This window comes from Podarcis pityusensis (assembly GCF_964106645.2).
Source record: "Podarcis pityusensis genome assembly, chromosome: 5".
NCBI lineage: Eukaryota > Metazoa > Chordata > Lepidosauria > Squamata > Lacertidae > Podarcis > Podarcis pityusensis.
The window spans coordinates 45,388,768-45,401,082 of NC_138032.1; the positions used below are offsets into that span (position 1 = coordinate 45,388,768).

A 12,315-nucleotide genomic window follows, 5' to 3' on the forward strand; every position below is an offset into this window, starting at 1 on the left:
GTAAGTCCAACATGCCAAAAATTGGATGTTTCTTCTGTAGTTCTAGCTTGTTGTTCTGCTTTTTCTCTGACACGCATGTGCTGATGAATTAAAAAAAATAAATCTAAAAATGTGTTCATCTGCACAAAGGTTGTGATGGACAAACTGGGCAAATGAGTCTTGTTGATTTTCAGCACATGTGTGAAACCAGTGCTATGTTTTGCTTTTCTGTGTGCAGTGAAACAGGCATTTTCCAGAATGCTTCCTGATACCACCTGACAATGGGTGTTCCCTGCTGTACCTTATAGAGTCAGCCATCCTAAGTTTTGACTCATGGGGCAAGGAACACCCTTGTGACATTTTTTTCTTCTCTGCCTTGTGCAGTAGTGGTAATTTATTTTTTAAACAAACCCGCTTCTACCTTTGTGTTCTCTCTTCTGTTCCACCAGATGGTAGTTGGGATTTTAGTAGGAAGGTGGAAAGTTTGCTTTGCAAACTTTATTGAAACAGCCTTTTGTTACATGGCTCTGGGAATCTGTAGAACATCTAGGCTCCCCCATCAGCACTGTGTACCAAATATCTCTGTCTCTTTTACCGTATTTTTCGCTCTATAAGACACACCTAGTTTTTGGAGGAGGAAAACAAGGAAAAAAATATTCTGAATTTCAGAAGCCAGAACAGCAAGAGGGATTGCTGCGCAGCGAAAGCAGCAATCCCTCTTGCTGTTCTGGCTTCTGGGATAGCTGCGCAGCCTGCATTCGCTCCATAAGACGCACACACATTTCCCCTTACTTTTTAGGAGGGAAAAAGTGAGTCTTATAGAGCAAAAAATACGGTAATTGCATAACAATGTTAGTGATCACAAGCCTGACATGGAAGTCTATGTCAACTGACCTTTCGTTCACAAAACTACAGAATAGGCTGTGGTAATATCCTTTATCTAGGTTATTCTCATGTTCTGTGTTCTAAAACATACTCATCTAAACTGAGGAAGCCTCAGGACTGAAACACTACTTGCTTTCATTTCAGTTTAATAATCCAGCTCCTGCAATTTGGCAGAATTGCTGCTTGAGAAGGGCAGGTACATTTGCCAATTGTCTCACTTCATCAAAGCGATTAAGTAGACAGTGGACCTTTCTTGTTGTTGACATATGTTTCTACAGATCTGGGTTTTTGGATTTGTCTCTACAGATTTTTGGTTTTTGTTGTTGGAGCTTTTTTCCTGCTTTTCATTAGAATTTTGATAGTGGTAAACTACAAACTTTTTCTCCCTCTCTTCCTCTCACATGCCACCCCCCCCCCCGGCAGCATCCTCTGAAATTTGCTCTGGGGTTTCCTTCAACTCTCCAGAGCAGATCTGTGGAGTCACAGGGAGTTAAGGCAATTCAATCCCTAATACAGTGGTACCTCGGGTTACATACGCTTCAGGTTACATACGCTTCAGGTTACAGACTCCGCTAACCCAAAAATAGTACCTCGGGTTAAGAACTTTGCTTTAGGATGAGAACAGAAATTGTGCTCCGGCGGCGGCAGCAGGCGGCCCCAGTAGCTAAAGTGGTGCTTCAGGTTAAGAACAGTTTCAGGTTAAGAACGGACCTCTGGAACGAATTAAGTACTTAACCTGAGCATTTGTAAAGAATTGATTCTGAAGGTAAAGCTTTCAGTTTTGGGGGGATGTTTAAAATAATGCATATTTTCTATAGTTCTCAGGAAACACAAGCTAACCAAAGTTGAACATACTTCAGTCTCACTGACTTTCATTAAGAGACAATTTAAAAAAGAAACTATACTTTAACTATATATAGGTTGTACAGATATTCCACACTTACATAATTTATAATTTCCAGAAACTATGTCTGTGCCATTGATCTAATACATATATAATGAGAGTGATACCTAAACCATGGAATCGTGCAGTAGGCTTCCAGGTCCCCCCTTCTGGTTAGTGTTAACTCTCGTTTGGTGTTATGTTTACCTCACCACTAAATATGCTTAGTTTTTAAACTAAGATTTGAAAATCTACTTTTCAAGTTTTGATTAAAACTAACCATGGTTAGCACTGGTGCAAACTTAATGTTGCATTGTAGTTAATGCTAACCAGGGGTAATTTGCATGCAAAAAGGGAAAGGGATCTTAAGAACCTAATGTCCCCAAACACAGAGGATCACTACCATTACTGCTGCACTGTTCCATTGTCCATCTAATTTCTTTGCTACATTGTGCTTTTCCTGAAGAGGATGAATAAATAGAATCACATAAGTTCATTTTGGGGTTTTTTGGCAAATGGATTCCTCATTTTCCTCCTCCCCCACCCACTTGATAGAAGCTGCTGGTTAATCCCTTGTAGCTTTTAAAAGTGAGTTAGCATGTGGCACAGAGAAGCTGCTGTTAGGAAAAGAAGTGACCAATTCTGATGGATGTACAAATCTTCCTATATGGTGCTTTCTGTTGGTTCTTGTGAGATGAGTAGGAACATCAGACATCGGACTTTGATAACATCTTCATCAAATTGGTCAGATGCAATTTGTCTGAAGATAACTAGCAAGTAAAGAATTGCGATCAGGGCGGATGATTTCTGTGCAACCTGGCCTGGAGGTGAACTTTGCAGATTTGTTATTATTTTCTCATTTGTGTCCATAAATCACACGTCTTCCTTTTATATGAACCTTTTGAACTACAAGGACATCAGATGTGACTTACCCAATGCATAAAACATGGGCCTGTCTCAACATGAAGTGTCCCTGTTGTATTTGATACAAGATTTCTGCATAAATTTTATTATATAATAGAGAGAGATGCACATAATACCATGTGCCCACCCCACACCTGGAAATAATGTGTAAGTGTTCAGACATTGTTAGATTTCCACACAGCCTTCTTTCCGTTGGTGGAATGATCTGTATAGGATTGGATCAACTTCTAATGTAGGGCCAATATTTCTAGTTATTTTCTGAGCTTGTGACATCTGTTTTCATAAAGCTCCTTTCCACAAAGTAGGTGATAAATACTTCACATGTAACCACTTCCATTAAAATAGCTACACATGACTTGTTATGTTAATCTTTGGAAGCCTTTTTCTCATGTATGTGCACTGTTCAAAATGTGCATCTGGAAGCCATTGGCCTCATTTCCCCAGCATTTGCTTATCTACCAGCCTCACATTACACGCTATAGATGGTGCAGCTTAATAAGTACATCAGTTGCCTAATGTGAAACTGTTTACAGTGCCATTGAGGAGCCAATCTTGTAAATTCTGCATTTTGAATTTTGCAAGTGTTTGGTCTTTTAAGCTATCACGTGTCCTCTACCTGGTCTGGGTATCTTGCTCTGAAACATGAAAATACAATGTTGACAATATAATAGGTATCCTTATCTTGGAGAGGATTCATGTGGGCCAGAGGTTTCCCCAGACTTTGCACATGTTCTTTAAAAGACAGATGTACACATTCTAACCTAAACCTTTTCAGTATCCTTCACACATAGAGTGAATCAAGACAGTTCAATTGATTCTCAAGAGTAATTTGCCATCCATTGTTAACAGATAGCAAGAGAGAGCTGGTTCTGTGCAGCAAATATTCTTGTTTATATGAAGGCTTTTTTTTACATGGGTTAAATCCCCTCCCCAGTTTCCATTTCTGCTTGAAAGTAATGATTGAGCCAGAAAATAGACATTCTCTTCCCACAAAATACATTAAACCTACCTCAGTCGCAGTAGTTTTCAGCCATTTATTTATATTTGCTGTTCCTTGGACTATTCTGACCTTCATCCCACCCTGCTTTCTTCCTCCTTAAGTGATCCCAGCCATTTATGGATCATATAATGGAGATGTCACAATAGCACTATGTACTGAATCTGATATGGCTATTTGTCAACATCAAGAAGTCTTTTAGAGTAAAGGCAGTGTTTCCTAAACTGGACAGTGATCAATCCCAGTCCCCCAGGGATCATGAAATGGACACTTTTTACAGCTATTTTTGTAACAATCTACCAAAAAGAAAGAAACCAGAAAATTTCAGGGGGTGGGGGTGGGTGGCTTTCTTTTAATTTTGAACAAGTTTCTTCTGAAGCAGCTCAGCCCTAATCTTCTCATTTGTTGCTTTCCTAAACAGAATTTAGTTTACTTGGTAATTTAATATAAATGCATTAATAATAATTTGCAAGCAAATTTGTATAAGAGTTGAACTTAATGTCCTTAAATTAAAGATTCTCTAAGTTGTGTGTGTGTTTTTTCCATATTTGCTGATTAGCATAAAGGCTGTACAAAGACATAGCAGGGTACAGCAACTGATCTGACAAGCTACTTGCCCACGAAGAATTAACTTGGGCTGGCAAGTGGCTGCCCGCAAGGCTGTCTCATATATAATTGGCCAAATTATATGTTTGCTGAAAAAGCAGTACTTGGTGGAGGGAAAAGAAAGAGAGAGAACTCATAGGGCCCATTAGTTTCCCAGTATAGGTTTGCTACTGTTGAGAAATGCATGTTTCCCCTCACACTTTATAGTGCTGATTATTTCAAATGCTGTGGTAAGTACAGCAAGCTCACTTGCTGTGTAAATGTTTTAATTGACCCTTAGAAAATAATGTTGTGATTTGAATATGGGTTACCCAGGTTCAGATCCCTGTTTGAAGTTTGGCTTGTGGCAAAGTGTATGCATCTTTCGCTCTCCGCATATTGCGCCTTACCTGCTAGTTGTGAGCTAAAAGGCTGCTCTGAGATCCTTTAGAAGAAGGCTGTATACAAATTAAGACATCTGAGACTTGTGCATAATGTACTCAATTTGGCTTAATTTCTGATAGGAGCAAGAGTTTGTACAGAAGCAGCAGCAAGAACTGGATGCGTCACTAAAGAAAATCATTCAGCAGCAAAAAACTGAGCTAGCTACCATTGAGCGGGACTGTCTGAATAATAAGCAACAACTCATGAGAGGTATTTCTCCCTTTCCCCCTAGTGTTGGATTACTGTTCATCAACTTAAAGAAGCATTAAGGGCTCTGGGCACCTAGTACAGCTCACATGCAAGCCCCATGAAACTTGTGGAATGATTCATGTCCTAAATTTATGTCCTTCTAGTGAAGGCATGAAAATCCACTGAAGACTGTAGCTGTACATAAGAGTTTTTATTAGGCATGCAGAAAATGGTGTACAGAATCCATTTTAAAATGGCTTGTCTGTTTCTGAAACAAGCCTACTTGTGTCTACAATTTTGGTGAATTGTTATTGGATAACTTGATGGGGAATAATTTCTTCAATGCATTTCTCCATTAAATATTTAATTGGGGTTATTCTGTTATTGATTGCTTCGTGAAATACATTGTATAAGGAATGTTTTGGGGGTGACTCCTCAGTAATTTTGACAGAATTTTTCTTCCCTTCTAGCCCGTGAAGCTGCAATATGGGAACTAGAAGAACGACACTTGCAGGAAAAACACCAACTGCTAAAACAGCAACTGAAAGATCAGTACTTCATGCAAAGACATCAGCTGCTTAAACGGCATGAAAAAGTTAGTACGATCCTAGTTCATCCTCTTTGCTGGCTCCAAAGCCTGGTTCAAAAACATCCTGTCCTCCTACCTATATTTATTTATTGCCTTTTTTCTTTAGTATTTAATACTTTTATATTTTGTGTAAGTTATTTGATATTTAGTCCCAATGTTCATAAGGTCAAAACAGCGCCTTAAATTCAGGGAGGGAGGGACACACAAACACTTTAGACCACCATTTCTCAACCTGTTGGTCATGACTCACAAGTGGGTCACAGTACCTGAGCAAGTGAGGTGTGGCCTTTATAAGTAAAACCAAAATAAGTATTGCTTTTGCTCTGAACTGGTATGATGAATACCTCTTGCAGGTTTTTGTTTGCATATTCTAATGCTGTGTTGGCACATGTAACCAAATGACAGAGTGCTGCTCCCACCCTAGCATGGAGGCAGGTTTGCCTCCTGCATTTCCTGAGAAGGCATGGGTGGTTTCTTCTGTGGAGGGGGTTAGGAAAGGGACGTGTGCCTTTCTACCCCTATAGTGCAAGGGCAGGTGTCAAGCTTTATAGGCTTAGCACCACCCTCAGTCCATCCTTTCTTGCTTAGTCAAAATAATAATATCATTATCTTTTGTATCAATAATGATCTGAGACCATGTCTAGCAACCGTCAAAACCTGCATCAACCTACTTGTTGACAAAATGCAAGCTCAGCTACCCCATTGATACTTGCCAAAATGGACTTTTTCATGACTAAAACTATTTAAAATAGCCATAATTTGTTATATTTAACATAGCGGTTTTTGAATAAAAATTACAGCTTTTGAAGCAATACCGTATTTTTCACTCTATAAGACGCACCAGACCACAAGACGCACCTAGTTTTTGGAGGAGGAAAACAAGAAAAAAAATATTCTGAATCTCAGAAGCCAGAACAGCAAGAGGGATTGCTGCGCAGTGAAAGCAGCAATTCCTCTTGCTGTTCTGGCTTCTGGGATAGCTGCGCAGCCTGCATTCATTCCATAAGACGCACACACATTTCCCCTTACTTTTTAGGAAGGAAAAAGTGAGTCTTATAGAGCAAAAAATACGGTATATTGCAGTCAGATAGCTGGTCTTACATTCCTATAAATAAAATTATGAATAGCATATTTTTATAAACGTTTACACAAATTTCATATCAATAGGGGTATTAAGGAAACTTTTCCTTGGATGCCTCAAGTAATGGTTATAAAATAGACAAAATTGCAGTTAAACAGATGGATGTTGAAGGCCTACCGTATTTTTTGCTCTATAAGATGCACCAGACCATAAGATGCACCTAGTTTTTGGAAGAGGAAAACAAGAAAAGATATATTCTGAATCCCAGAAGCCAGGACAGCCAGCGGGATCGCAGCACTGCAATCCCGCTGGCTGTCCTGGCTTCTTGCTTGGCCGCGCGCAGCCTCTCCTGGGCAAGGGGAGCCTTCATCCCCTGCCCGGGAGAGGCTACACACGGCTAAGGCTCCCCCAAGAGCCGCGCTCCCTTTAACGAGCTGCTTGGAGTGTGTGTGTGGCTCTTGGGGGCTTTTCCCCGAGGAGGGAGAAGGGCTGCCGTCCTCCCTCCTCAGGAAAAAGCCCCCAAGAGCCGCACACACGCTCCAAGCGGCTCGTTAAAGGGAGCACTGAGCAGAGCCTCCCGCCTGCATTCGCTCCATAAGAGACACACACATTTCCCCTTAATTTTTAGGAGGGGAAAAGTGCGTCTTTTAGAGCGAAAAATATGGTTGCGAAATCCATGTGACAATAAAATGATGGGTCACTATACCAAGTAAATTTGGACTTGTGGGTCATTATACCCAAAGGGTAGAGAATCACTGGTTTGGACAATAAATAAATAAATAAATGAAAACTATGAGTGATGGTAGTAGGCAAAAGTAGAGCTGCAAATTTTGAAATGATATTATTTAATGATCTTTTCAGTTGGCTGAAATTTGTGTGTTGTTATTACTGCTGGTTGACTAACCGGTTATTTTTTTAAAAAAATATTTATTGTCAGTTTTTCTGATACAGAAAATTTAATTATGAAGTGTTTTATTTGCACAGGGTAAGATGTATATTAAATACTTTAAATGTACTGTTGAAATGGCGACGAGACCGCATTGGCCTATTTATTCTGAACGTTTGTAAGTGATGCCAGTAAAGGTTTGATATATAAAATGCATTTCCCCTCAATTTTTTTTTAAAGGAAACAGAACAGATGCAAAGATATAACCAGCGGCTTATTGAAGAATTAAAAAACAAGCATACCCAGGAAAGAGCTCGATTGCCCAAAATCCAGCGTAGTGAAGCAAAAACTAGGATGGCAATGTTTAAAAAGAGCCTAAGAATTAACTCCTCAAGCACTCCAGAACAGGATCGTGAAAAGATTAAGCAGGTAAAGCAGTGATTTTAGACAAAGGGGGAATCTGCATACACACATTATGCAATTCTATGAAACTCTCAAGTCAAAAATCTGATGAGTCCAAGTCTCTGGAAGTGATGTCTTCAACTATGTGTGTGTGCTTGAAGCTGATTTACTATTAAACTATTGAATCTAGCGGGCCAATTAGAATTGGTTTAAGAACCAAGTCACATTGTTGCTTATGTGTTTTGTGGATCAGCTTCTTCAGGTAAGATCCACATTTATCCAGTATGTACTAAGAAGGAACCAAGAAGGTTTTTTGCAAGCCCATGTTTTTTCAAATCTGTCTAATATTAGTTATTTCAATGAACTGTTTTTGAATGTTACACTGTCATTTAATTATATGCTTGTGTCTATAAACATTTTTAAAATTCTAATTTAAGTCCTCCTGTTTCTCTGAAAGTTTGCTATTCAGGAAGAAAAAAGGCAAAAAAATGAGAGACTGGCTCAACATCAGAAACATGAAAATCAAATGCGAGACCTCCAGCTGCAGTGCGAAGCCAACATTAGAGAATTACATCAGCTACAGGTTAAACAATGTTAATCCAAAATGTGCCCTTTTATGTTATTTATACATGGGATAGGTCTGTTTTGAGTGTGATGGCGCTTCGTGTACTGCAGTTACATGTGACACTTTATAGTTGTGGTACTACACACAGTATTTCTGTTCTTTGTTTTTTTTTACAAATGAATCTGCACCAGTTTTTCTTTCCAAGGCCCTCCTCTAAGTCTCCACACCTTCTGAAGTCAGGTGGGTGATATCCAGAAAGAGGGCCCTTCTCTGTGGTAGTGACCTGCATGTGGAATGCCCTTCTCTGTGAGATTTATGTGCCAATGAGTTTGGTATCTTTTTGGTGTTTAGGTGAAAACATCTCTTATTAATCCAGATCTTCCAGCATGTCTCTTAGCTGGGTTTAGCTGCAGATTTGTAGCAGTGTTACAGTTTTGTTACTGCTATGATCTCTTCTAACTTTTTCAACTGCATGAAGTATATTTGTGTATCAACATTTTCCTGTGCTACAAGTAGCTGTGGAAATTTTGGCAAACTGAAGACCGGGGGAATATTTATACACAAAATGGACTGTGTATAGGGACCGTGTGTGTAGAGAGAAGCAGTGCTTTTTTTCTGGGGGGGATGCAGGGGTACACATACCCCTGAACATTTTGTGAATCTAAGTTTGGCCTCATTGAGGGGCAGTATTTCAACATTAGGAAAATGAGAGTGCCTCTAAATATTTTTTTTAGGAAAAAAAGCACTGGGGAGAAGACAACATGAGGTTTCTGGTTGGGCTGATCTCATAAAAGCTAGTACCTCTATTGAAATAGAAGAATTTCTGTGTGAGAGAACCAAAAAAAGTAGAATTCTGATAGATTGTATAACTTTTTGCAACTTTTAAAAAAAATGTCATGCGGGAAAGCCCCTGTCAGTCTGCACTATAAATCTTGTGATTCTAGCTCTGAGATATGTTCATAGTTTTAGCTTCAGATAAAGTTTTAAAAAGCCATAATACATACTCTTCATGCCCTGTTTGAGGAATTCAAGTAACAGTTTCTACTGAAAAGCTAAAATCTTGATAGAGAACATTGCTATGTAGGAATTATCTTGGCTACTGTACAAATTAAGCTAATTAAAGAATTAGGTCAGCATATGCTTCTATACAAGTAGCCAAATGTCTAATCTGATTTAGTTTTACTAAAGGATTATCTGTATCCCATTTTCAGAATGAGAAATGCCACCTGCTGGTTGAACACGAGACTCAGAAATTAAAAGAGCTGGATGAGGAACATAGCCAAGAACTTAAAGAATGGCGAGAGAAACTGAGACCAAGGAAAAAGGTAATGCAGATTGATTTTGAATCTCCAATAGAATATTTTATTCTATACTAATACTATATGGGGCAGTTGATTTTGTAGCTTGTCTCTGATAAATCAGATCAAAAACTAACACCAAGCTCATCATGTTTATTTTGTTTAAATGTTCTTGTTGTTTGTCATTAGACATTAGAAGAGGAATTTGCTCGTAAACTTCAGGAACAGGAGGTTTTCTTTAAAATGTCTGGAGAATCTGAATGCCTTAATCCATCAACGCAAAGCCGGATTTCTAAATTCTACCCAGTCCCTAGCCTGCACTCCACTGGATCATAAATTTGGAGCCTCTTGTGAGGTGGCTTTGGGTGCGTCTTTCAGCTTCTCCTCTTCAGCTTCTGTCACAATGAAATCTACACTCTGCATCCAAGAACCTCAGTGGAACTCCATCCACCTTCAGTGGAGACAATCAGTGATATCAGATATAGAAGCACAAATGTTGGTCTTGAAATCCAATATGCTATGTTTCATGTATTTCAAGGATAGCCATTTGAAAACTGGACTGAAAAAAATGTATCCAACTGTGTTGGCACTGGAAAGCAAGCCTAAACTATTAAAGATAATCTGCAATGCCCCAGGAATAATTGTAGAGGATTCTTAGGCAGATATACTACTACTCATTTAACCAAATATTTGTTGTGTTATGCCCATTATGAGGAAATGGGTCACTAGCCTCATTCAGTGCCTGAAACCTGTAAACATGCTACGGTTTTTTTTGTAAGAGGATCATGTTTCTTTATCACTAAAGAAGTCCTCATTACTGATATTACTGTAACAGAAATGCTTGCTGCTGCCACAATTTTTGTCAAATCCTTGCACTAAAATATGTAAAAGTTTAAAAAAGAGTACTCCTGTCTACTTTAAAATATACACCTTATTCCTCTACAAACTGAAATAAAACAGTATCATTTATTTCTCGAGAAAAAGTGTGCAAAAATTGCACCCCCATTCTCACCTCCACAATTAGAGAAACTGAATGGATTCTCTCCTTACTCAAAGTAGCAGTTTTGAAACTCCGGAGCAGAAAATGGCTGTGACTGTCCCCGTTCGTACAAATCAATGCTGATGTCTGGATTGCAAGGCATGTTTTCTTTCAAAATGTATGTTGATCTATAGAAGGATTTAAGTTACATGTATAGACAAACGTTTAATCTGCTTCATTGTTTTACCATGAAGTAACTAAAGTTAAATGGTTTTATTTCTAAAATTCATAGTTGTATTATAACTTATTTGCTGTGGGGGTGGGATAGAAATATTTATCATGTTGTTGGCAGGAGATGTGCCTGCATTAAACAGCAGCTGCTGTCTTTTCAGGCTTCAGATCTGAGTCATATCAAAAACAGTATTGTAGACTGTCCTTTTGATATGCCAAAGTTAGATTTGTAATATAAATGTTGGTTGCTTCCTGTTTTTTCGCAGCCTAATCTTTTAGTAGGTAGCTTTGAATAATCAATTGTAAGTTTTCACATTTGCAGTCTTTTCAATAAATGTGAATACTGTCCAATTTCTTACAAATTTTATATTATGTCAGCAGCATTCCTGCATGTGAAGGAAGCAGATTATAAAAATATATAGTACTTTAATCAAGTGTGCTCAATACTTTGGCTACTGAATCCGGATACTGAGGTTGATCTTATCAGATCAGATTGTTTAATTGTGACAGTATAGTAAACATACTTTGAAGATGCATGTTTCAGTTAAATTTTGTTTTCCTTTAATCATAATCTACCTAACAAATATTTCATAGCTAGCCTTAATACTTCACATTTTATTTTATAAATATGTATTGTGTACCAGGTTGTACATTCACATATACATCAACTAGAATGTGGCATTTTGCTCTTTACAAAGTTCTGAAATCTGTTTATTCTGAATTGTTTTGGTGGGAAAGTTTTCAAAAGCCTTTACTTTTTTTAAAAGTCACCTTTACGAAATAACTAGTATTGATTATAACATTAAATACTGTTTCTATCTGTTTAAAAAACTCTTTAAAAATCTCAAGTTTGTGGCTTCCTTTGGGGAGTTGTGTGTGTTGTGTGCTAGTCTGAAAGGATTCTGTGGTGTTGCTGTTTCTTGGGGCACCAGAACCAAAATGAGCACCAGAACTTAGCCCTACTCGGTTTCTTCCTATATTGATGATTGCCTGGTGGCGTTCTTCCATCATTATTGCCCTGTGTTGCATATAAAGTGTTCATTTCTTTGCATGTTTCACATGCTACAAAATCAGACCTTTATTATCCCAACATGGTTCCCGGTGTCATGACACAGGATGTTAGGGTCAGGTGCCAAACCATGGTTCAACTGTCAGAAATGTGCATGTGTTTTTCCTCTTGTACTTGCATACTCTGATTCTCTTTTTATTTTCCAATTCATGGTAACCCTAGGTTTCCATGACATCAAAATCAGTGGTGCTATGGTTACTATATACCGGAAATTGATCTAGAAGCAACTTGATTTGTATATACAGTACATTAGTTGTATTTTATCTAATTTGGTTATCCCTGGAAACCAGGGATAACCAGGTCCTGCAGGAGGAAATTAGAACATAAAA

General features: G+C 38.4%; 1 protein-coding gene across 4 annotated transcripts in view; it reads left to right on the top strand.

Annotated features, from left to right (window-relative positions):
• SLK (STE20 like kinase) overlaps positions 1–11,748 on the top strand; it is a 47,358-nt gene extending 35,610 nt beyond the window's left edge. For all 4 annotated transcript variants that reach the window (XM_081006141.1, XM_081006139.1, XM_081006142.1 and 1 more), the window contains 6 exons: positions 4,778–4,907; positions 5,357–5,481; positions 7,683–7,871; positions 8,302–8,427; positions 9,621–9,734; positions 9,897–11,748. In XM_081006141.1, the coding sequence (XP_080862267.1) occupies positions 4,778–4,907; positions 5,357–5,481; positions 7,683–7,871; positions 8,302–8,427; positions 9,621–9,734; positions 9,897–10,043 (831 nt within the window). In that variant the 3' untranslated portion in view covers positions 10,044–11,748. The remainder of the gene's footprint in view (positions 1–4,777; positions 4,908–5,356; positions 5,482–7,682; positions 7,872–8,301; positions 8,428–9,620; positions 9,735–9,896) is intronic.
• The last annotated feature ends 567 nt before the right edge of the window (positions 11,749–12,315 follow it).